This window comes from Gorilla gorilla, chromosome 18 (assembly GCF_029281585.2).
Source record: "Gorilla gorilla gorilla isolate KB3781 chromosome 18, NHGRI_mGorGor1-v2.1_pri, whole genome shotgun sequence".
NCBI classification, from domain to species: domain Eukaryota; kingdom Metazoa; phylum Chordata; class Mammalia; order Primates; family Hominidae; genus Gorilla; species Gorilla gorilla.
The window spans coordinates 34,873,681-34,900,631 of NC_073242.2; the positions used below are offsets into that span (position 1 = coordinate 34,873,681).

Below are 26,951 nucleotides of genomic sequence, written 5' to 3' on the forward strand. Positions count from 1 at the left end.
ACGTTGTGCTTTGGATTTCCTTCCAAACACTACTTGATGCTGGGGAAACAGGAGGGTAAGTGGATGAAACAAGACTGGCCAAGAGTTGCTAACTATTGAAGTAGGGTGATGAGTATATGGAAGTTCTTTATGTTCTTTTGCCTACTTTTTACCAGTAAAAAAAAAAAACAAAAAAAACAGAGAACACCTGTGAGATACAGCCTGCCTCCTCCTCCTTCGGAGACCTTCCTTAGGGAAGGAGTCCGTTTGTAAAGGAGACCATGCTGGAGGCTGGAAACCCATACGCTGGTGGAGCCTGCAGGCTGTGGTCACACCTCCTCATCTCCAAATCCCTCACTTTCCCAGGGCCTGTGTAGTGTGCTGCTGACATGACTATGTGTGTTGTTAACTGAAGTCAAGGCAGAGAGCCAAGCGAAGGGCATATCCAAGAGACAGAAAAGCTCCAGCTTAGCCATCTTGCATAAATGAGATGCTCCAGTTCCTTGTTCGGGAAGCTGGGAAGGAGAAAGAGTGAGCCAGGGGCCCCCTAAAAGACCTTCTTAAAGAAGCTCCTCTCCCTGATACTCCAACCTGAGAATCAATGGGACTAGCACGAGCCTCCTTTAACAGGCTTTTTAAAGTACGACTATGGTATTGCAGTAATGTGGGGTTTTTAAAAGACCTCTTATCTTTTAAAGATAGATTCTGAAATACTCAGGAACGTAATAATATGGAACCTGGGATTTTCTTCAAAATACCATGAGAGGCTGAGGTTTGATGGGTGGGACGGGATACAGATGAAGCAAAACTGGCCAAGAGGTACTAACAGCTACAGCCAGGTGATGGGTACATAGAGGCTCATTACACTTTTATTTCTGTATATGTTTCAACTTTTACATAATAAAAAAATTTTAAGGACACCTTGGGGCCGGGTACAGTGGCTCACACCTGTAATCCCAGCACTTTGGGAGGCCAAGGCGGGTGGATCATGAGGTGAGAAGATCGAGACCATCCTGGCTTACACAGTGAAACCCCATCTCTACTAAAAATACAAAAAAATTAACCACACGTGGTGGTGGGGCCTGTAGTCCCAGCTACTCGGGAGGCTGAGGCAGAAGAATGGCATCAACCTGGGAGGCAGAGCTTGCAGTGAACCGAGATCACAACACTGCACTCCAGCCTGGGCAATACAGCAAAGCTCCATCTCAAAAAAAAAAAAAAAAAAAAAAAAATCCTTGGAGGTTTAGCCCTGTTAGTCATTCACACTTCAGTGGGAATTACACCTATCCTGCTAGAAACTATAACTTCTTACCCTTTTTCACTGATATATAGGAGGCACTTAAACACTCCATTTTGCTTGGTAATCAAACTATACGAGGTAAGAGCCTGGTCTCAATCCACTCAGCTTCATGTGATTAAAAAAAAAAAAAACAGGACAGGCATAGTGGCTCACATCTGTAATCCCAGCACTTTGGGAGGCCGAGGTGGGAGGATCACTTGAGGTCAGGAGTTTGAGACTAGCCTGGCCAATACGGTGAAACCCTGTCTCTACTAAAAATACAAAAATTAGCTGAGCATGGTAGCGCATGCTACTGTGGAGGGGGAAGCAGGAGAATCACTTGAACCCAGGAGGCGGAGGTTGTATGAGCTGAGATCGTACCACTGCACTCCAGCCTGGGCAACAGAGTGAGAATCCATCAAAAAAATAAAAAATAGACAAATAAATAAACCTAACATCATACCTTTCATTTTGAGTATCAGTTTAATATAGATCTCAGCTCAGAGTTTTTTATCCTGAGTCCTTATAAAAAATCCAGTATTTTATTGAAAAGCCCATGCTGCTCTTATACAAAAATGACTCCTGGACATGCAAGAGAAGTGTTGGAACCCATTGGTGCCAATTTATGAGGCAGGCACTGGTGGTGTAACTGCTCCCAAGGTCCTGGCTGCTTCCGGAATTTTTACACTTCATTAAAATGATGATCACATTCACAGTTATCTACAGCTTGTGATTATGAGTGTATTTTTTACCAGCTTGATGTTCAAGCTTACTTTTCCATTAATAGCGACTCTGCCATTATAATGAGAACAAATGTTGCTAATACACCATTTATTTTACCCACAAGAAAAATTCAGGGACTAACCACACTCAGACAGTAAACGATAAGTGTCTTATAATTTTAAAAATCAATCATCAGCTAGCTGAGCCCTGCCATACAGAAGGGAGTAAAGTTCTGTTTGCAGAGGATGGACTGGCAATATTGAAGCAGAAGATACACAAGTGGGGCAAACAGCTAGAAAACGGTGCCGGCAAGCAAGAGCTGGGAGAGCCCGAAGACAACATGAGGGAGCTAAGCCCTGGTAAACAGTGAGTGGAAGGAGAACTGAAAGGAAACGCCATCTACTGATTACATACGGATACAAAGCTTTACGTAAGTGAGGGCACCGCTGGTAAGCAAAATAAACAGATTCTAACCTAAGCTAAAATAGAATTCACTATAAACAGGCAGAGAAGTGGGGAAATCAGGCCCAGAAAAGTAACTGAGGCCAGGCACAGTGGCTCATGCCTATAATCCGTCCCATCACTTTGGGAGGCCAAGGCAGGTGGATCACCTAAGGTCAGGAGTTCGAGACCAGCCTGGCCAACACGGCGAAACCCCATCTCTTTTAAAAATATAAAAAATTAGCTGGGTGTGGTGGCACACATCTGTAATCTCAGCTACTCGGGAGGCTGAGGCAGGAGAATTGCTTGAACCTGGGAGGCAGAGATTGCAGTGAGCTGAGATTGTGCCATTGCCCTCCAGCCTGGGTGACAGAATGAGACTCTGTCTCAAAAAAAAGAAAAAAAAAAAAAAAAGGAACCGAAACCAAAGCAGTTCTGGCAAGTTCAACACAGAAAACAATTAGAGTCTTATCAGACTCATTGCTATTAGTCTATTGAATAAATGCTTACTGTTAATTGCTATTGAATAAACGGCCTCCCAAGCATTGCTGCATTCTTATACAACTCCAGAGTTAAAGCCCCCATGGGCCTAGCTCAGGTCATGTACCCAGCCCTGAACCAAAACCAGGGCAAAGCATTTGGACGTACTGTCCCACCCAGACAGCACGCTATGGTGGAGAGGGAAGCCCTCCAAAGAAAGTCAGGACGGAGGGGAGAAGAGGAAGCACAGAGACACCTCCTGTCTACTGCAGGCACTCAGCTGGGTTCTTATGTGTCATTCCCAAAACAAACCCACTCACAGGTATGACTGGCTGCATTTCACTAACAGAGAACTTGAGGCTTAGAGAGGTTAGGGGGCGTGCCCAGGAACATACGGCAGTAAGTGGCAAATCTGAACTCAGTCTGACACGCGATACATGTGCTTTCCAAGTCACCAGGCTGCAGAAGGCAGCGACAAAGTGACGCAGGCCCAAAGTCCGAATGTCGCCAACACGTCACATTGTTGTGAAGACAACTGCTGAAAAAGAATAGAACATCTCTGAAGATGAGTCCAAACCAAAGGAAATGTACTTAAAAGAGGTAAAGAAGCAAGAGTCTCAGAAGAGATCGATCTTGGATGTGTCCAATATCTTATCTACAAAACCTTGGTTGTTTCTGTTCTGGTGTCTTAGAATTTCAAGAAGCATAGGGAAGTTTACAGAAGAAATTCTGAGCATCACCACTAACAGTCCCTAAGAAGTGGGGAGGAATTATCTAAAGAAGCTGTGGTTAGGTGCCAACCTCTGCAGAACTGCCGTCAAAGACACAGCTCCAGGCCTGTGGGTATAACCCTACCTCTGCACTTCAATTATCTGTCCTGACAATTAGAACAGGCACGTCTGCCTCACCCACAAGAATGCAAGCTCCCTAAACACAGGCACTGCGTCCCATTCATTTTTGTAACTTAGGACCACTCTTGGCATGAGGAAGAGCTAATGCAACTCACTGATGAAACACCAATGACTTTGCAACATAAGTCGCTCTGCAAGTGGCTCATGCCTGTAATCCCAGCACTTTGGGAGGCTGAGGTGGGTGGATCACGAAGTCAAGAGATCAAGACCATCCTGACCAACATGGTGAAACCCCCATCTCTATTAAAAATACAAAAATTAGCTGGGCATGGTGATGCGTGCCTGTAGTCCCAGCTACTCAGGAGGCTGAGACAGAAGAATCGCTTGAACCCAGGAGGTGGAGGTTGCAGTGAGCCAAGATCACGCCACTACACTCCAGCCTGGTGACAGAGTGAGGCTCTGTCTCAAAAAAGAAAAAGAAAAAGAAAAAAAAAAAAAAAAAAACTCCATCTAGGGTAGTGAATGCCATTTCAGGGATGTCTCTGTTTCAACCTCACAACTTCCTTGGCTCATCTCCTACAACCATCAACACTGCTGCTCCCAGGGTAGGAAAAGCCACAAAGGGAGGAGAAAGGAAGCTAAGGGCTGGACACTGAGAAGGCGCTCAATGGATGTGCACGAATTGAGTTGGCACCATCTATTACTCAATGGTGTCCCCAGGCTCTCCAAGCTATGCCTCCTGCTAACATTAAGGGCCAGAGGAAAGTGTGCCTCCTCTCCAGAACCCATGTGCTCTTATTAGCTATCTAATCCTTTCTACCAGGTTGCTCTGAGCTCTAGTTAAGACTTAACTGTGGGCGGAGTGCAGTGGCTCACGCCTGTAATCCCAGCAATTTGAGAGGCCAAGGCAGGCGGATCACCTAAGGTTAGGCGTTCGAGACCAGCCTGGCCAACACGATGAAACCCTGTCTCTACTAAAAACACAAAAAATTAGCCAGGCATTGTGGTGGGCACCTGTAATTCCAGCTACTCAGGAGGGCTGAGGCAGAAGAATCGCTTGAACCTGGGAGGGGGAGGTTGCAGTGAGCTGAGATCAGGCCATTGCACTCCAGCCCAGGCAAAAAGAGCAAAACTCCATCTCAAAAAACAAAACAAAAAAAGACTTAATTGTGATGCCTTAGACAATTCACTCCCAATCTGAGGTTCTAGGACTCACATTTATCATTCTTTAAGCATTACACAAGATGACTGAAGCCACTCAACAGGCTGGCCTTCTATTCAATGTTATGTTTCTCCTACTATATGCTAGAGATGGGTTGGGCAATGAAGATACAATGTCCGCACTGCCCTCGAGGAACTCTCACTCTGCTGTTCTGTTACAAGTTGCTTTGGAAGCAGGTAATCCTTGGCACAGACAAGATGTGCTTTTCCCCTTTCTTCTCCAGTAACAAAGGGTTTGTGATGTCCCCACCACCAGCGCCATCTCAAATGGCTGATATTGCTGCAGTTTCTGTTATCTACTACTAGTTTTCCCCCTTGTGTCCTGCCATTCATTCTCTTGAACATCGGTAGTGATTGTCTCTTCCATCAAGTTAACCTTCTTCTTCAATGAGCTCAGCCTTTCAAAGCACGGCAGAGAGTTGTGGGTTTGCATTCTGGTGCTCAACTGTGAGGATTCAAATCCAGCTCTGCATTTTTTTTTTTTTTTTTTTTTTTCAGATGGAGTCTCACTCTGTCGCCCAGGTTGGAGTGCAGAGCCATGATCCCAGCTCACTGCAACTTCCGCTTCTCGGGTTCAAGTGATTCTCTGCCTCAGCCTCAGCCTCCCAAGTAGCTGGGACTATAGACATATGCCACCATGTCCGGCTAATTTTTGAGGATGGAAACAGATTCTATCTGGCAGACACAGTTTCCCCATGTTGGCCAGGCTACTCTCGAACTCCTAGTCTGAAGTGATCCACCCGCCTCGTTCTCTCAAAGTGCTGGGATTACAGGTTTGAGCCACCACCCCCAGCCCCAGCTCTGCTTCTTAGCAGCTAAGGACTCTTGGGAAAGTTACTAAACTTCCCAAAGCTTTGTGAACTGGAGGCAGCAAGAGTATCCTCCTCAAAGAACTCTTCTCAGGATCACATATGTTCATCTACGTAAAAACCCCAGCACAGTGCCTGGATCTAACAGGACTCACCTGACAGCTGCTGCTAGTATTACAGGGGCTGTGATATTACTAGTGCTTTTACCCTTGCCAGATTAATGTATACCTGCCAGAATTCTCCTGTCCCCCTTGTTTTCCTAAGTTAACAACCACAGGGTGTCAGGAACAATTTTTATACCTCCAGTCCTTGGCACGAGATGCTCACCAGCCATTTAAAGAGGGCTTTATGGCACTGACTTTAGGTTCTGTGCTGTCCAGGACACTAGATTCCAGGTCACCAAGCACAAATGTGTAGTGTGTATGTGCAGATAGATGAGTTGGCTTTCATGCTCTCAAAGACACCTAGATAAAAAATTCTCAGAAACTCCCTTCGCACTGGGATGAATCACCATGTTTAAGGTGTTCCAAATATCCTTATTATCTAAAATGAGATGGACTGGGCACAATGGCATACACTTGTGATCCCAGCACTTTGAGAGGCCGAGGCGAGAGTATTGTTGGAGGTCACAAGTTTGAGACCAACTTGGGCAGCAGAGCAAGATCCCATCTCTAGAAAAAATAAATTTAAAAAAATTAGCTGGGCATAGTGGCACATGCCTGTAGTCTCAGCTACTTGGGAGGCTGAGGTAGGAAGATCCGTTGAGCCCGGGAGGTTGAGGCTGCAGTGAGCCAAGGCTGTACCACTGCACTCCAGCCTAGGCGACAGACTGAGACCCTGTCTCCATAAATAACTAAATAAATACAATGTTTCTTCTTCTTCCTTTGCCCTTCTGACATGGAAAGAAACTATATCAACTTTTCCCCTCACATTCGTTCATTACTCTAACAAGTCTTTACAACTATCTTGGTAAAAATCAACCCATTAACAGAATGACAGAAGCATCACAAAGAACGCTCTGAGGGTCTCAATTAACAGCAAAAGTGTTGGTGTAGTGAAATGCTAATGCTATTCACAGACGAAAGATCACCGGCAGAACCTGTCTTTGCAACCAAAAAAGAAGGAAAAATCAATCCGGTGCAGTAAATGCCGTTTGAGGACATGTCTGCTTCAACCTCACACTTCTCTCAGCTCGTTGACCACAGCCAGCATCTCTACTGCTCCCGGGATTAAAAAAAAAAAAAAAAAAAAAAAAAAAAAAAAAACAGGAAGGAAAAGAAAGGAAGCTTGAGGCCAGTAAGACGAACCTTCATGCCTGAACCTTGAGCCCTCCCGTTTGGTGGTTCCACACTCACCCTCTCTCACAGCTGGCCAGAACAGCCAGGCAGGTGGACCCTGCAGTAACTCCCCACATGACCTGATCCTCTCCACACATCTCAGCTCAGGTCAGCACAGCGGGGGATGAGATTTTCACATGGTCAAAGCAAAGCAGGTGGAGACACGGCCAGGACACAGCCACAGCATCATCTTTCTCCCCTGATCTACTCTGTTCCCGACCCGTGAGTCTCCTTTCAGTTCCTGCCAATGCTTTCCTTGTACTCAGCCTCTGTTCTTGCTGTTTCTGATGCAGAAAGCAGGCATCTCATAAACACTGAAATAAATCATCCAACCACCCGGCCCACGAATAAACTAGTGGCACTTGGCTCAGAGGGTCAAACACCCAATCAATCAGAGGGTCAAACACCCCCACCCCACCCCTACACGCTGCCCAGCAGCCCCACAGGTGGAGAATCTCCACGGAGAGTGCTGCCTGGACCCAGCACTCAATGCCTTCGTGGACCCTGCGAAGTAGGCACCCTCGCTGAGCTGCACTGGCCTGATGGAGTCCTCACCACAGCACCCTTGTTCCCCCAGAGGAACAGAACCTTTCATCCTGCACTTTCATTCTGAGAACCCTGTCACCCTCTCTAGCTCATCAGGCCTTCATTCATTCATTCATTCATTCAGTAAATCCAGACATCCCCATCCCAGGAGAACTTAAAAATTCAAGGGTCACGCAGCACCTACCATTTGCCAATAAGTGGCTGTGGAACATAAAGAGGTGGCAAAGACACAGTCCTACCTTTCAGGGGTTCGGAGTCCACTGGGGGAAAGAAATACACACAAGTCATCCCAATCCTGAGATTGGGGCCCTGCTTCCCTCTCCACTTGGGCCTTCCAGGCACAGACTCATGGCCCAGAACCCTGGCACTGCCACCAGCCAAGTCTGAGTCTCACGGCCCCACTGAGGGAGCTCCCAAGGAAGGGCAGAGCACTGGGCAGAGAGCACACAGGAGTGCCCTGTCCCCAGGCCTCCCCAGCCTGGCTTTTGACTCATCCCCACCAGCCTGTGTGTTAAGGCCTCAGCTTGCCTTCCCTTGCGCTCACTTGAGTTAGAATGCAAGATGTTTCTAAAGCCACCTTCCTTCTTTAGAGGCAATTTAGAGACCAGACAAAACAGATGGTAAGAATGGCAGCCTGCACCAGCAATGAACTTAGGGGAACACCCTCCAAGGCCCTGGGCCTCTGAAACCCACCCAAGCTCAGGTATGTCTACACAGCAATGAGTGAGTGTCTTCTTGATTATCAAAATAAAACTCACTGTAGAAGATTTAGAAAGAACCGAAGGTTTGCTTGTATACTTAGCATGTGTATGTATGTACATACAGACATGACGTACAATACTACCACCAAGAGACCATTACAACATGTACACACACCTCATCAAAAACATAGCTTCTCAACTTTACCATTGAATATGGTAATAAATCGATGGTTTTTGAAAAACCTCTTTATCATATCCAAGAATTACTTTTTAATCAGGTATCAATCAGGTTATAAAATGATTTTTCATTTCCTACCAAGATAATTATCTGGTTTTCCTCTTTGAGGCTACTAATGAGATGACTTACATGGATGAATTTCCTAACATGCAGCCATCCTTGCAATCCTAAATAAACCCTATGTTTTATGTGCACTGTTCTTTTAATATGTGACTGAATTTGAGTAATGACTTTCTAGAATTTTTGTACATCTTATACACAAATGATTCTATTTGATAGTTTTCTGTTTTATGCTATCTTTGTCAGGATTTTTTTATATCACAGTAATGCATACCTGAACCAAGATAGAGACGTATAAAAACCCTCCCAGGAAATATAAATAGCAAAGGGCTCTTTGTGTATTACCTTGAAGAGTTTCCTAGAAATCACCATGAAACCCTCTAGGCTTGCTGTCTTCTAAGGAAGCAGTTCTTCAGTAATTTGTACAACTTTATTCCAAAATGTTTTGGTGGTTTTTTTTTTCTTTTCTTTTGAGGGTGAGGGGGTCCCTTCGACCAGTTTGCCTCATCTTCAATTAATTCTGATAATGAATGTTTTTCTGAAAAATAGTTCGCCTCATCCATATTTTCACATTTAACAGCACAAAGGTGCATGTGACATTCTCTGTTTTCATCTCCAAATCTTACAATTGTTTTATTTTTAATGTTACACATATATGTTTTCTCTTATTTCCTTATCATAAGTGCCAAAAAGTTCCAATATTTAAGTGACATTTTACAAAGCATCAGCTCATACTTCTTTTTATAAAGCACACTGATTTGGTCTTGTTTTGTTTTGTGGGGCTGAGGAGTTGCTTGGTCGTTCTGCTCACGTGTCTTTAGAATAGGCTGGACTTATCCTGGAAAGTCTCCAACACAGCCAACATCAGAAACAAAGACGCACAGACTCCACCGGCCTTACCTCGATGAGCTTTCTTTCGTAGGAGCTTGCAAGTTCTTCAGCAATTTCTCCCGGCTTCTGTTCAGTTACTGTAACTTCTCCATCAACACTCCAAAGATTTGGCACTTTAGAGAAAGAGAGACATGTCATAAATATTTCAACAGTATTGAAAATTATTTTCCCAGTAAAAAAAGAAAAAATTATTCTTTCTCAGATGACTTCAGACTGAAAAAGCTCTCAAGAAAAACACACACACACACTTACTAACTACTTCAACAATGGGACATTTTCACCTAAGTACAATAAAACGAGTGACAAGGCCAGGCATGGTGGTGTGCGCCTGTAGTGTCAGCTGCTCAGGAGGCTGAGGTGAGAGGATCGCTTGAGCCCAGGAGGTCAAGGCTGCCATGAGCTATGACTGTGCCACTGTCATCCAGCCTAGGTGACATAACTAGACTTTGTCACTTAAAAAAAAAAAGGCAATAAGCTGTATTTTTAAAATGCAAGAACTGTCATGAGACAGAAGCACAGGAGTCAAGAAATAATCTTGTCACTGCCTTCCATTTCAGGAGAAAACAGGCAATGTTTTGGCAGGTTTGGCAAGACATAAGAGCTGGTTTTTTTGGGGGGTGGAGGTTTTGTTTGTTTTTTTGAGATGGGGTCTCCTCTGTCACCCAGGCTGGAGTACAGTGGCACAATCAATCATTTAGCTCACTATAGCCTCGAACTCCTGGGCTCAAATGATCCTCCTGCCTCAGCCTCCTGAGTCACTGGGACTGTAGGTGTAACCCTGCTGCACCAGGCTAGTTCTTTTTTTGTTTTTTTAGTTTTTGTAGAGACAAGGTCTCGCCATGTTGACCAGGCTAGTCTCAAACTCCTGGCCTCAAGTGATCCTCCCTCCTCAGCTTCCCAAAGTGCTGAGACTACAGGTGTGAGCCACTGCATTCAGTCCACTTACATCTTTTATATTTGCCAAGTTCCTTTTTCTACAACAAAAAAGTGATCCAGTGAGGTAGGGCCTGCTGACAGCCAGCTGTGGAGCACTAATGGGGGTCAGAGTATGTGTAAAACCAAGGATTGGCATTTATAAACCATACTTAGGATGACAGCAAGAAAACCTCTAGAAAAACTCGGAAACCAACATAGACCGTCAATGCAAAAGACATGTTAAAGAGACTGGCTCCCAGGTCAGAGCAAGCATGCACACAGACGGCTCCAAGTAGTGTTTCCATGATTATGTATATGCCCATATATGCCCACTCTGCAGGGAAAAACAAATAAAGAAGAACTGAGAATAAACCAGATAGTTCCAAGAAAAGCAGAAAACAAGAACAGGGAAGACCTCCCACACCAAGTGCAAAGAAAAACATCCACAGCATGTTTAAGAATGTGGATTAGCCTCAAGCCTCAAAACAAGCATCAATGATGCAGGATCAGTTTCCTGTGTGTTCTGGGACAAGAAACCCCTTGGATGCCCTATCAGCTGTATGGAGGGGCAGTGAGGCTAAACAAGGATCTGAGACTAGCCCCCCAGTGATGCGGGTAGCCTTCAGGGAGAAGGTGAAAGTCAGGAAGGCTGAGCAAAACCAGGAGTCAAAACTGATGCAACTAAGCCAGGTGGCTAAGCCTCCTCAGACCACACTGTTAGAGCCCGCCGAAGGCTCAAGACCCTGAGTGACAGCAGGAAACACGCAGAAAGAAGCCCTGAGTCCTGGGCCACGAATGCAGGGAGTGACCCAATCACAACAGATAACCCCAAACAGTTATGGGAAGAAAAACTGTGAAGAACTCTGTAAAGATAAGAGCCTGAACACAGTAATTTACACTCACATCCTCTCAAAATCCCATTAAAATGTCAATTAAGGCCGGGTGCGGTGGCTCACGCCTGTAACGCCAGCACTTTTGGGAGGCCAAGGCGGGTGGATCACTTGAGGTCAGGAGTCCAAAACCAGCCTGGCCAACATGGAGAAACCCTGTCTCTACTAAAAATACAAAAATCAGCTGGACATGGTGGCATGCTCCTACAATCCCAGCTACTCGGAGGGCTGAAGCAGAAGAGTCACTTAAACCAGGGAGACGAAGATTGCTGCGAGCCGAGATGGTGCCACTGCACTCCAGCCTGGGCAATAGAGCAAGACTCTGCCCCCCACCAAAAAAAAAAAAAAACAATTAAAATGTTTCCTATGAGGTGATGATGAATATAGTAAGTACCCAGATTTGATCATTAAATTTTGTATACATCTATCATAATATCACACACTACCTCATACATATGCACAATTTATTATGTGTCAAAAATAATAATAAAAGCAAAAAAAGGTTTTTATAAAGACATCGCTCACAAAAAAAAAAATAATAATTGGAGAGGAAACAAAAAAACAAAATTACAGAAGCTGAGAATCAGGTAGATGACTGATAAATAACTTGACAGACCTGAGAAAATTTCATTCCTAAATAGACATGGATGCCACCAAAATAATATCTGATGAGAATGGAATGATTCACAAAAGGCTAATGAACTGTTAGCACAAGACACCTCTGGAAATGATGGTGAACAGAGGACTAGAAAGCAAAAGAAAGGTTTTAAAAGTCTGTTTAAGAAGCGATTAGCAAAATATACATGTTTATTCTCTGGAGAAAACGCAGTAGGTCTGGACTGAGTTGAGGTTGGGGTATTCCATTTTTTTAATGGAGACACAAAAGTAACACACACTGAACTTCTGAGTTTCTCCCATTCTTCTTCCCTCTCCCCAGCCCCACTCATTCCCAGAACAGCAGGCAGACAGCATGTGCCTCTAAGCCAGGGAATGGAAAGGTATTCTCCCAGGAATCTAAAAAAACTTTGGAGACCAGGGGTAGTTCTCCAGTGGAATGGCACACCAGATCACCCCAGGAGGCCCAAAGTCAAAGTTCACGGAGCTTCGGATCAATTTCTAACCCCACTCCAACACCTGAGTAGATATCTAGAAATCACATCCCATTTGAGAAAAGCACCTAAGATGAAAGATTGAGACAGGAATAAACAGAAAAAAGCAACTTGCAGGAAAGAGAGACTATTTAGGGAAAACACTTCAAAAGCAAACTGTGGGTAATATTTCCAGAGAGAGAGGAGGAGACAGTGTAGTCATGAAATAAGAATAGGGAGATATTTAAAAAGGAGAAAAAGAAAAACACAAAGCACACAAAAGCCCTTTTACAGAGTGACACTACAACAGCAGAAATAGAACAGGGACTGTAAAGGAAAGGGTAGCAAAATTTCCAGAAAATAGAGGCAACGAATAACAAAATAGAATACAAGCCTGGGCAACATGGCGAAGCCCCACCTCTGCAAAAACCACAAAAATTAGTATGGTGTGGTGCCACATGCCTGTAGTCCCAGGTACTCGGGAGGCTAAGGTGGGAGGATCGCTTGAGCCTGGGAGGCAGAGGTTGCAGTGAACTGAGATGGCATAGCTGCACTCCATCCTGGGCCACAGAGCAAGACTCTGTCTCAAAAAAAAAAAAGAGGTGGGGGGAATAGAGAACTACAAGTCCAAATGGAGAAGAGATCAAGAAAGGAGAAAAAGATAACACACAGAAGAGGAAATCAAAGATATAATTCAGAGCCAACAGACACGAGGAGCAGGATGGAAGAGTTCAATGAATGTGTCCAGCAAAATGGACAAAAGCAAGCCTCAGTCACAGACTTGAGAACACAGGGGACAGAGAAGAGAGGCTACCAACTTCTGAAGTGGAAGAAGAATTTTTACAAAGGATAAAAACTAGAAATGGCATAGGGTTTCTAAACAGCAACATGAAAAGCTAGAAAACAATGAAGAAACCTCTTCAACATTCTGAAGAAAAATTATTTTGAGCCTTATACACCCAGGCAAGCCACGTGAGAGGCAGGATAAAGGCATTTTCAGACACGTGACCGTGCAGAAACTTTACCCCGCACATAAAGAAGGGAAGAATTCTAGCAATCGTAATACACAGATCCCAAGATATAGGGGATGCAACACAAAAGGGAGCCAGAGAATATTTCATAGTAACAGAAAAGCATAAACAACCCAAATGGCCATCACCTGGTAAGTGAACAAGATGCGGTCTAGCCATGCAGGGTTGTACTATTCAGCCATGAGAGGAATGAAGAGCCGACTCACGCTGCAACACAGATAGACCGTGAGAGCATTCAGCCAGGGGAAAGAAGCCAGATCCGAAAGGCTGCAGATTACCTGAGCCCACGTACACGAAATGTCCAGAGAAGGTCTTAGTTGCCAGGGTCTGGGGGAAGGGAGGATGAAGACCTACTGCTAAGGGTATGAGGCTCCTTTGGGGCATGACAAAAAAGTTCTGGAATTAGAGAGTGGCGACGGTTGCACAATTTGTGAATATAAAAACCACTGAGGGTCGGGCTTGGTGGCTCACGCCTGTAATCCCAGCACATTGGGAGGTTGAGGTGGGCAGATCATCTGAGGTCAAGTGTTCGAGACCAGCTGGCCAACATGGTGAAACCCTGTCTCTACTAAAAATACAAAAATTAGCCGGGCATGGTGGTGTGCGCCTGTAACCCCAACTACTTGGGAGGCTGAGGCATGACAATCACTTGAACCCGGGAGGCAGAGGTTGCAGTGAGCCGAGATCCCACCATTGCACTACAGCCTGAGCAACAAGAGGAAAACTCCATCTCAAAAACAAACAAACAACAACAACAACAAAAAACAAAAAACCACCACTGAAATTATGCACTCTCAAAGGCTGAACAGTATGTTATGTGCATTATATCTCAAGAAAGCTGTTAAGAAAAAAAGTGAGTTGGAGAGTGTGGGCCCACCAGCAGCAGGCTTCTGGCTAGAGTAGGCCAGAAGGCACCAGGAGAGACTGCCTTGGGTGCAAGCGGGAGGCGGCCTACAGTGCCTGAAGGCACCAGGGGGATTTACACACTGAGGATGAACTTGGAGTTGAATTAAGTATTAACACCAGAGAAATCAAGAGATCGTGCAGGAAAAACGATCATGCACCTCACAGCTGTAGATAGCATTTCCAGTTATAATAATGTAATCACTGAATACTGATCTAACCAAAATGATGATACGACTGTGCCAGAGGATGGGGAGCTGCGTGTTGCGTGTGTTTTCTGGAGGTGGAGCAGTCAAAGACAGTTACCCTTCCTCTTCCACAATGAGAAATAAGTAACTCCAAAAACTGAAAAATAAAAAAGCGGCAACAGGCGTGTTGATCAGAGATATGGAGGCAACAACCCAAAGCATGAGTGGAAAAGCTTCCAAGAGGGGCTTCTGAAGGGTGGGAAGTGGGAGACAGTGACAGCCAGAGGCCTCCTGTCTTTTGTAATAAAGCTAAGAGAACCAATGACTTTATCTATGTACCTGCAAAGTTTTGATTTAAAGACACAAACAAAATTATGTGTAAACTATGATTATATGTTAGTGATATGTAAACTATGTAATCAGAATTTGAGGGGAGCCTGCACTTAGCCATGGGACTTAGAAAAGTCAGGTAAGAGAGCAGTGGAGCCCGTCGGCAGGGCAACCAGGACACAGATACCTTGGCAGGCACCGCAGCATGAAGCTGGCTGCAGCTGCTCAGCAGAGCCCGGTGCTAATACATACGCAAAATGGCAAACTCACAGCCCTGCTCTACCCGTGACTCCAAATGATCTCTTCATCTTGCCCAGGCCCAGGCTGCTGCCCTCTGCAAGGAGGTCCTGCTCATCACAATTCATTCAACCTGCTTCAAGTCCACACATCTCATTAGCAATCACGCCACTGGCCTCCTGTCCCCAAGGCCCCAGCCCCTCTAGGACTATATTTAAGAAGAATCAGCAACCTTCAACACTGGTGGGGGTAGAGGTGCAGAAATAAGCTTTTTGACCTTGAAGGCTTGGGGAAAGACCCTGGACAGTCATGAACTTACATAAGTTCTCTTAGCAACTAGCCAGTCAACCTTCCCCTGCAACTACCTGACTTCCTTGCTGCCCTGGTTCAGTTTTAGCAAGCATGCCAAAAATTTCAATTCCATGTATGAAATAATACAAAATTAAGCCTAACTATATCATACTTTTCCCATCAGTAAGCAGCTTTGAAGATGGACCCCAGGCAGGGCACAGTGGTTCACACCTGAAATCCCAGCACTTCGGGAGGCTAAGGCAGGCAGATCTCTTGAGGTTAGGAGCTCAACACCAGCCTGCCCAACAGGTGAAACCCTGGTCTCCACTAAAAATACAAAAATTAGTCGGGCATGGTGGCACATGCCTATAATCCCAGCTACTCAAGAGGCTTAGGCAGGAGAATCACTTGAACCCAGGAGGCGGAGGTTGCAGTGAGCTGAGATCACGCCACTGCACTCCAGCCTGAGCAACAGAGTGGGACTCTGTCTCAAAAAAAAAAAAAAAAAAAAAAAAGATGGTTCCAATATATTACATTCAACAAAGGTGGTTCCAATTCCCCCCAGCCCCTTGGTATTCACATTCTTATATAATCCCTACCCCTTGAGCATAGGCTGGACTTACCTCCAATAAACAGACTATGTTTATTGACTCACCTCCAATAAACAGACTATGGCAGAAGTGATGGGGTTTCACCACTGAGATTAAGTTATAAAGACTGCAGCTTCTGTGTGAGGTTGCCTTTCTTCATTTATTCTTACGAACTTCCTACGGAGAGAAGCTCATGGCAAGGAACTGATGCACGCAGCCAACAGCCCCCATGAGCCACATGAGGGCAGTGCACCCTCCTCCAGTGGAGCCTTGGGACAACCGCAGCCTCCAACTGACACCATGATAGAGCCTTAGGGGAGACCCTGAGCCAGGCATGTGGCTAAGCCACACCCAGGCTGTCTATCCCACACAAAGATTGTAAATGTTTGCTGTTTTAAGCCATCTAACTGTGAGGTAATTTGTTACACAACAATAGTTAACCAACGTAGAGTCTTTAATCATTCCATAGTTACTTCTTGAGAGACCACTTTATTTACTGATTGATTTTTTTGAGAGTCTCGTTCTGTTACCCAGGCTGGAGTGCAGTGGCGCGATCTTGACTCACTGCAACCTCCACCTCCCCGGTTCAAGCCATTCTCCTGCCTCAGCCTCTTCAGTAGCTGGGATTACAGGCACACACCACCACGCCCAGCTAATTTTTTGTATTTTTAGTAGAGATGGCATTTCACCACATTGGCCAGGTGGGTCTCGAATGCCTGACCGCAGGTGATCTACCCGCCTTGCCCTCCCAAAGTGCTGGGATTACTGACATGAGCCACTGTGCCCAGCCGAGAGACCACTTTAAATTAGACTGAGTTAGACCATGAAGTTACAGAGATGGTGATATCATTTCATGTAGATGACATGCACAAAAAAATAAAAATATAAATATAAATAAGAGGTAAATGTGCCATGTTGCTCCACAGCATAAGGATTAATATTTACAAAGTGAGGGAATCGACTGAACAGGTTAGACATCTCCCACCTCTCAACTGCCAAAGGTGAGTATGTGGGGTCAAGGCATGAGAGACCATTCATCCCATGAGGCTAAGTTCATGCAAGCACAACATCGGATTTACTTTCAAGTCGAGAAGGTTCAATTTGCCTTGGGAGTAAAAGAACATCTGGGTATTAAGGAAGGCAGCACAATTAAAGTCTGAGTAATGTCAAGTCATTTGAGAGACAAAAATAACAGATGACAACACCATTCTACACTCTTTGCACATCCCCCCAATAAACTAATCAATTCGTAAAGAATCAATTGTGACTGAATTCTGAAAGTCAAATCTAAACAATAAATACAAACATTTGCAACTGATCAAACTACAACTTTTCTAAGTTGCATCTTTCCTGAGGGTGATTTATGGGTTTTAAAACTGAAAGAACGGGGCTGGACGTGGTGGCTCACATCTGTAATCTCTAGGACTTTGGGAGGCCAAGGTGGGTGGATCACTTGAGGTCAGGAATTTGAGACCAGCCTGGCCAACATGGTGAAACCCCATCTCTACTTAAAATACAAAAATTATCTGGGCGTGGTGGTGCATGCCTGCAGTCCCAGCTACTCGGGAGGCTGAGGCAGGAGAATCGCTTGAACCTGGGAGATGGAAACTGCAGCGACCCAAGATCGCACCACTGCACTCCAGCCTGGGCAACAGAGTGAGACCCCATCTCAAATAATAATAATGATGATGATGATGATGATGATGATGATGATGATGATGATGATGATGATGTAAAGTAAAATGGAAAGAATGACAATTTAATACCCCAAGAGAAAAACATACTTCTCTATTCATGTCGATGATACCTCACACTGACTTCAAAAATAGAAGGCTTCAAGACATTGGTTAGCAATGCAATCTGAAACGCATTAACAATTTCTGCCCATATTCTGAGTTACCTTGACAGTGTTCAGAAATTTGTATTTTGCCCTGGTCAAGGACTGCATGAAAAGTACACCTGCTGGAATCCAAGAAGACAGAAGCTTTTATCTACATGGCTGGATATTTCCATGTTCAATCAGAAACTTACATTGTGCTTTAAGCACAATGTAGAAAGATAGGTCAATAGGACCTATCTTATTGTCACAGAAATCAAAATAATGATACTGCTTCAATTTACATAGCATTGCAGATTACACAGTATTTTCACATCAAAATCTCACTGGAGCCTCCAAGCAGGACTCAGTCTGGCCATTTTAATCTTGTGCCAAATGTGAAGATGGTGATGCTATTAACTGGGATTTCCCATTGAGCCAATCAACCTAGTTAACATCTACCTTATTCACGGGAAAAATCTGCACTCTACTTACTTGCCTATACTCTGAATAGTCAGCAACTTTCTCCTGTGTCTCCCTGATGGCATAATTATAAAAGTTCCACTCCAAATGGGAAAATAACGATTCGGCAAAAACAAGAAGCCTTCTCTCCTTATATTCAAATAGACAGGGAGACTGTGTTTGGTAGAAGTATATAGACATTTATGTTCAACAAGAACTAATTTTCATGTTCCAGAAAAGCTGTGGGTTAGTCAGTACCATCAGCAGGTCATCTAAACTTAGAGAACATTCATAACTTTTCATCTCATCGCAGCCGGCCACATCTGTCTGGGGGTATCTGTGTTAAGTCGTCTAAAATAGGTAGAAACTGTGCTGAGCTTGCTAGCAGGCACCAGAGAACACACAGGGTTTTCTGTCTAAATTAAGTGAAACTTCTGATACCATGGAGAGCGGCATGGCAAACAGTATGATGAGGTTACTGTTTTGCTTTCAATGTGAACAAGCTGAGCATGACCCAGATGCAAACAGTGTGAGATGCTGGTGGCGAAAATAAAGAATCATTTTAAATTCAGAGATGGTTTTCCAGGACATTCAAATGCATAAAATGAGGTATGCCCAGGTCCCATAACAACGGGCAAGGTTCTGTGTCTTGGGAAATTTGGGACACTTTACAGTTCCGAAGGAGAAAGGACCCTTCCAGGTGAGATGCCAATGATGTCTACAAGACACCGGTTACCCACAGTGTTCCAACAAAGGAAATGGTCTTCCTAACAGTAACATCCACCATCTTCAAGTGCTCACTGTAGCAAAGGGAGAAACACGGGCAACAAGACCCCGGAGCTCTGCGATGAAACAGACCCTGGGAGTCAAAGTCTGGCTCTACCGCTTAGCAGGGGTGACTCTGGGCAAGTATTTCATTTAGTTCCTACACAACTAGCTACTGAAGGTTCATTACCTGCCAGGTACCAGGCACTAGAGATACAGGGATGTATCAAGGAGGGTAAAAGTGAGTGCCAATATGAAGCTTCTGTTCCAGTGAGGAGACTCAGAGACCCAAGAAGTGACTATTTAATATGCCAGGCCAGAGGAAGGGCTAGAGGAAGTTAAAGTGTGAGAAAATGATGGTGGCAAGTGCTAGTTAAATAAGGTTCAAAGAAAGCCCTCGCTAGTGAGGAGCTGTCTGAGCAGAGACTGGGATAAGGCAGGGGAGTGAGCTCCGCACAGCCCCGGAGAGAACGTTCCCGGGAACCGCAAATGCAAAGGGCCTGGGGCGGGCACCCACGTGTTCTACCAACAGTGAGGAGGCCCCGTGTGGCTAAAGGATAATGAAGGAGGGAGACATTGGTAGGAAATGAGACCAGAGAGGGGACAGTAAGGGTTTGCAGGCTATGTGGTATTTTATTCTGAGCAAAACAAGCAGCCCCTGGAGGATTCAGAAGAAGTGCGATGATTGGATGTTTTTAGGGATCACTCCACAGGGTATATGCAGTGCAGAGGCTGGGAGGTAGAAGCCAGGGAGTAAACAGCTCAGATCTCCCTCCAAAAGATAACTTGCCGTTCCATTGCAAGGAATGCGGTTACCCAACAGCCTCCAGCTACAGCACCTTCCAGAGGCGCTGCTCTTTCCGGACAGCCCTGGTCAACAGCTGAGCACACATGGCTGCTCCTGCAGGATGAGGGAGGTTCCAGTGCCCTGCCATGGTCTTGGGCTCCAGCACAAACACAAATCCACAGGCAGCAATAAAGGTGCTAAGGGGCTACTGCCTAAAGGACCCCAGGAGCACATCACAGCCTGGACAATTTAACCATCCCACTTGAGAATTCAAACACCACGGCATTAAATCTCTATTTCAGAGCTGAGAAAATGGAGGGCTGGGTTTTAGAAAATGCTGTCAATGATGAACCCAGTGATGAAAACCCCAGCCTGCTTAATTTCAAAATCCCCCGCTTGGGAACATCCAAGGCCGTGTGTTAAACACCAAAGGGAGCCTACTCCCCTGCATGCCACACATACGCGCGCGCACACACACACACACACACTTGCACCCATGCTAATATTTTTGGTTGTCTACTCATAATTTAAGAAAACTATAAATTTTAACCTTTCCAAATGCTTTAAAAACATATTATACGAACCTACTGCCCAGGTAATGGATCCTCCACTAAAAAGCAAGGGATTCCAGTGATACCCAAGCCAAGGAAACACTACCCAAAAAGTACAGACTGGGCTGCGCAGAGTGGCTCACTGTGATCCCAGCACTTTGGGAGGCTGAGGCAGGCGGATCACTTGAGATCAAGAGTTCGAGACCAGCCTGGCCAACACGGTAAAACCCCATCTCCACTAAAAATACAAAATTAGCCAGGCGTGGTGGCGGGTGTCTGTAATCCCAGCTACTCGGGAGGCTGAGGCAGGAGAATCACTTGAACCCAGGGGGCAGAGGTTGGAGTGAGCTGAGATTGTGCCACTGCACTCCAGCCTGGGTGGCAGAGCAAGACTCCATCTCAAAGAAAAAAAAAAATTTACATACTTGACTGTATCCCTCAAGAACAAGACCAAGAACCACGTTGTCTGAGTGGGATATTCTTTTTTTTTTTTTTAATAATAGATGGAGAATTGCAGATGATCAATAGTGTGGGCAGAGACACACGCCATCTCTGGGTTCAAATTTTGGCTCTATCACAGTGACACTATAATTCATAATAGCAAATATATATTATTTCATTTTGCAACATTTCCTGGCATACAGCTCTGAAGTCCCTTGGAATCTCCTAAGTGACAGGTGTTGTTTTGTAAGCTACTGAGATGACTGGTAGACCATGGTCTCCAGAGGGGCTGGTTGGTCGGAAGCACAGGTGACAACATGGACTTGCAACTGAAATCCGAAATAGGGGCAGTCCTGGGGCACTAAGCCCTTACCCTATGACGTCCTGTCAGAATTGAACTGTAGGGAGCCGGGCTGGTGTTGGAGAATTGCCTAGTGTGGAAGAAACCCCCATACGTGTGGCGGCAAAAATGGTGTGTTGAGAGTGGTGTGAGTATAAACGGAAAAACAACCTGAAGCTGGACATGGTAGCTCACACCTGCAATCCCAGCACTTTGGGAGGCTGAGGCAGGAGGATCGCTTGAGCCCAGTAGTTCAAGACCAACCTGGGCAACATGGTGAGACCCTGTCTCTATCTTTAAAAAAGAAAAAAGAAAAACACAATTTGTTTTTCCCTATAGGTGTCACTAACTAGCAGCTCTTGGACTCATTACTTCCTTTCTCTGAACCTCAGTTTCCTCATTTGTAAAATGGGGATAATGGTAACTCTTGTGAGAATTAAACATGAGAAAAATAGAAATTACTTTCTATTCTCATGCCAAGTGTCAAAGATATGAGAGTTTTCTTTTTTTGAGACAGGGTGTCTCACTGTCACCCTGACTGGAGTGCAATGATACAATCATGGCTTACTGCAGTCTCGACCTCCCCAGGCTCAGGTGATCCTCCACCTCGGCCTCCCAAGTAGCTGGGACTACAGGCGTGTGCCATCAAACCCAGATAATTAATTTTGCAACTTTTTTTTTTTCTTTTTTTTTTTGGTAGAGTTGAGGTTTCGCCATGTTTCCTAGGCTGGTCTCAAACTCCTAGGCACAATTGATCCACCCAACTCGGCCTCCCAATGTGCTAGGATTATAGGCATGAGCCACTGTGCCTGGCCGACGTGAGAATTTTTTAAAAGCCAAATACAAGAGTGAGAGCCTGCCCTCTTTTTAAAATCAGAACGCCTGTCCATTAAGTTTCACGTCTCATGTGTCTTTCCTAAGAAATCTGCTCACCTGTTTCAAAGCTGCGTCTCTCTTCCAAGAGATCAGCTAAATATATAACGCATCCACGGGGACAGCTGGGAATGGCTGTTGCATAAAATCAAAGCTGTTATCACACCCTTCCCCAGCCACAGTCCCACCTGCTCATGTGATGGAGCCCAACAGAGGCTTCGATGGAAACTTTAGACTCATGTTTCTCCCCGCCAAGTGAAAAGCAGTTTGACAGTGAAAACCACTTCTTTGCTGGAATAAAACATGCGGACAGCTGCGCCAGACAGAGTGATTTCCTGCCCTGAAACAAGTGGTGCAAAAGTATTTGCTCGAAAGAACTCTGGGCCCTAAATGCACTCTACAGACCCAAAAAAGGAAGTGTCAGCTTGTCAGCAAAGGGACAGGGTATCATGGATCACCCCAAATGCTGTTTTTAAACCAGCTCATTCCAAACAGAAACAAAAACAAAAACAGAAAACAGCTCATTCCAAACAGCAGATGTATCTGGGTTCAAAAATTAAACTAGTAACAGAAATGCATGTAGTATGGTTCTATTTTGGTGAGAGTGGAAAGGTATCATCCAGGCATGTACACGGAGGTCTGAGCACAAAGGACACACTCAGGCTGTTAACTGTTGTGCCCTGGGATATGGAGGGCAATACATCAATAGATAATAAGTGTTTTCATCCTAAACCTGTGAAGCTTTTTTTTTTTTTTTTTTTTTTTTTGAAACAGAGTCTCGTTGGAGTGCAGTGGCATGATCTCGGCTCACTGCAACCTATGCCTCCCGGGTTCAAGAGATCCTCCTCCCTCAGCCTCCCAAGTAGATGGAACTACAGGCACTTGCTATCACGTCCGGCTAATTTTTTGTATTTTCAGTAGAGACAGGGTTTCACCTTGTTAGCCAGGCTCGTCTCAAGCTCCTGACTGCAGGCAACCCTCTGGCTTTAGCCTCCCAAAGTGCTGGGATTACAAACGTGAGCCACAGCACCCGGCCCTGTGGAGCATTTCTATTTGGTGCAGTAAGCACATGTGACTTCTGCAATTCATTCTTAAAGCAGCAGAGTTATACATATCAGAGGCAGAAACTGTTGTTTGTAAGGCCTGGGTTTATGGAACAAAGCCTTCCTCGGGAAATTACTATGCAACCTGCCCTTCAGAAGAGAACCTTGGAATTTCAAAAGCCCATGCAGAGGATTTCACAGAACTGCCTCAATGCTAGGACTCTATGCCATACCACAGGCAGTTAGATATGGGGCAGCTAAAAAACGATGCATGTCAACAGAGTGAGGACACAACACTGCAAAAGGCACAGGGGCTGGGGCCAGACAGACCTGGGCTCAAATCGTGGCTCAGCCACTTTCTGCAAGGGGCTCAGCTGGCCGGCACACAGTCTCCTGCCCAGAACAAAGAGAATAACCACACCTTTCTTGCAGGTTAACATCAGAGGAGGCATCAAGGAAGAGCTGAATCAATCAGAAGGGTGCCTGGTCTGGAAAGCATGCTCCATGGATGGCAATGGTGGTGGAGGTCGTTGGAGTCATTAATAGAACATCAGATCATGACCTTGACCATCTACCTAGATTAGAAGCTTCAAAAGGGCAAAGACTCCATCTAGTTTCTCAAAACCCATGAAACATCCACAAATTGGACTCTCCTTCCTTCCTGACTGAATTACTGACCAATACCTCACTTGAGCCTGACTGTAAAAATTTAGCAAAAAATATATATATATGTATCAGTCAACAAAGACAAAATTTGTCACTCTCACTAGGGATGCCATCCAACTAACAAGGTACATTTAACATGGCTTTATAATGTTTTCTCTTTGTTTCTTTAAAAAGTTTATTTTCTCAAATTATATAAGTAACATACGTTCACTGCAGGGAAAATATATGTCCATTTTTAAATGTGTATGGCCCTGTTGTACACATGCCAGACCCCTGCATATCAAGGAAGAGGGACAGGGTATAAATCCCAACCAGGCCAACAAGTTGTATGATAATCTGTTAAGATTTCTAGAGAGCTCATTCTCTCTCATCGGGTCCATACAACTATTCAAGATGTTGGGGCCAGGCACGGTGGCTCACACCTGTAATTCCAGCACTTTTGTAGGCCAAGGCGGGCGGGCCACCTGAGGTCAGGAGTTTGAGACTAGCCTGGCCCACATGGCAGAACCCCGTCTCTACTAAAAATATAAAAATTAGCTGCGTGTGTTGGTGGCTGTAATACCAGCTACTCAGGAGGCTGAGGCAGAAGAATCACTTGAACCCAGGAGGCAGAGGTTGCAGTGAGCCGAGATCACGCCACTGCACTCCAGCTTGGGTGACAGAGTGAGATCCTGTCTCAAAAAAAAAAAAAAAAAAAAAAGGTGGACAACAGTCCAAGAAGAGAGGACATGACAATAATAACAATGTCAGTTAATATTTCACTGGAGGCTGGCTAAGTGTCCAGCACCATGGCAAGCACTTTACATGCTCTGATCCAGTTCATCTGGCTTCCCATTCTGCACATGAAGGAGCTGAGTCTACTGCATTCAAAAGATAATACATAGAAACAAAAGGTAGTTTCATAGTTGCCAAGGGCTGCAGGGAGAGGTGAGTGACTGCAAATAGGAACAGGATCTCATCAAAATGTTCTGGAGTTGGACAGTGGTGATGGTTGCACAACTCTGTGAATACACGGAAAACCAATGATTTATACACTTAGAACACGTGAACTGCATGGTTTGTGAACACCATCTGTATTAAGACAATTCAAATGCCTAAGTCCAGAGCACAGAAAGTGCAGGTCACCCTTCATCACTGCCCTGGTCTCCTCACCACTGTCACAGGTTTGTGTACTCTTACTGGTTTTGTTTTCTATAAGAGACAAATGGCACAGCTTGCCGTGTTCCTACCTTACTCCACGACAGGCCTGCGCTCTCATCCCGCCGGTGCACACAGACCAGCCCCGTTCTTTGTCATCGCTGCATTTTAGGATCGAACCAACGATCTATTCCACCAGCCTTTTATTGATCCCAATTCAAATAACACCACCATCTACAGCCTCGTGCCTGTCTCTTTGTGCATGTGCTTAAGTATCTCTTTGGGATGAATGTCTAGAAATGAAGCTGCTGAGTCAAAGGGGATGCAGTTTAAATTTTGATAGCTGACAAATTCCCAGGGAGTGTTCTGTGACCTTGAACAGTCACCTCACTTCCTAGAGCCTGGGTCTCCTTATTTATCAAACCAAGGGGAAGACTTTGAGTCAATTTCAGTTCTAACATTCACTTTTTAAACAAGATCCAGAGGATGAACGACAAACAGCAAAGCAGAGCTGGGCCACGTGCACAGACCCGAGCTCAAAAACCACTCACTTCAGCCGGGGAAGCGTGCACAGACCCGAGCTCAGCAAACACTCACTCCAGCCGGGGACGTGCACACAGACCCGAGCTCAGCAAACACTCACTCCAACCGGGGACACGTGCAGACCCGAGCTCAGGAACCACTCACTCCAGCCGGGGACGCATGCACAGACCCGAGCTCAGAGCAAACACTTACTCCAGCCGGGGACGCGTGCACAGACCTGAGCTCAGCAAACACTCACTCCAGCCGGGGATGCACGCACAGACGGGAGCTCAGAGCAAACACTTACTCCAGCCGGGGACGCATGCACAGACCCGAGCTCAGCAAACACTCACTCCAGCTGGGGTCGTGTGAACTGACCTGAGCTCAACACTCACTCACTCCAGCCGGGGACGCGTGCACAGACCCAAGCTCAGAGCAAACATCCACTCCAGCCAGGGACCTGGCTAAGAAAGCCCTGGAGAGCAAGCAGACGGAGAAGGTGGAACGCACTCCAAGAGACCAGGAGGACATGGATGCCCCCACCCCACGAGAGAAAAGAGAAGCTCAGAAGGCAAAGATAAATCATCTGCGAGGGGCTGGGCTTTGTGGAGACTTCTAGACAACAACAGATAACATGGGCCAGCGCCTCAAGCCGCATGGGAAGGAAGCCCAAAGCCAAGAATACAAAGTCCTCAAGGAGCACCAGGTGCACAATAGATGAAGGATGAAAAGGAAGACGTTAACAGGGAGGTTAAAAAAACAACAAAAATATCACACAATTCATGTTGGAAATCCAGAATCTATCCCTGCTCCAGGAACCTACAAGGAAAACAATGTCAAGGCTGGAACAAGGACGCCTGTAGCACCAGCAGAAGAGGACTCATCATCCCTGAAACCCAAGGTCAAGGCAAAGTCTCATGTTTCAAGGGGATAAAACAGATAGGTTTAAAAAAGAAAACACGTTGAAAGCTCACTTCCCTTATGAATTCTGAAGAATGCCATAGGGTCAGGTCACAATGGAGAGAAAAAAGGGGTCACAGAGAAGTGCTTGTGAAGCCTCAATGTGGCAGCTGTCTCCTGCGGGAACAGAAGAGAAGAGTGGAGGAACGTGGCCGCGCATCAGCAGGAGCAAAGACCTGAGCGGCTGCATTCATGGGGCAGAGGCAGAGGCAGCGGGGGATTAGGGGGTGGCAGGGCACTTTGATGTGGCGCTGACCTGAGCAGAGAGGTCCATTATATCAGCAGGGCTCAAAGGGGGACCCTGAACCACGCTCATCAAAGTCACATGGGGAGGGCTGGGAGGGAAGGGGAAACTTGTTACAATGCAGATTCGTGGGTCTCGGTTCCCAGAAATGAATTCCGTGGATCTGAGACGAGGGCCAGCAATCTGCATTTTAATAACTATCCAGGGTGATTTTGATGTACCTTACAGTTTGAAGACTAGCATTAGGTGATGAGAAAATGTCCCAAAGGTAAGAAAAACTAGAAAACAGGAAAACAATCATATTCAAGGGCTCTCATCCATAAAG

General features: G+C 45.4%; 1 protein-coding gene across 15 annotated transcripts in view; it reads right to left on the reverse strand.

The window, feature by feature from the left end:
* The window catches only part of SNX29 (sorting nexin 29), a 630,208-nt gene that overhangs the window by 287,433 nt on the left and 315,824 nt on the right, over positions 1-26,951 (reverse strand). For all 15 annotated transcript variants that reach the window (XM_063699638.1, XM_063699637.1, XM_055365873.2 and 12 more), the window contains one exon: positions 9,566-9,669. In XM_063699638.1, the coding sequence (XP_063555708.1) occupies positions 9,566-9,669 (104 nt within the window). The remainder of the gene's footprint in view (positions 1-9,565; positions 9,670-26,951) is intronic.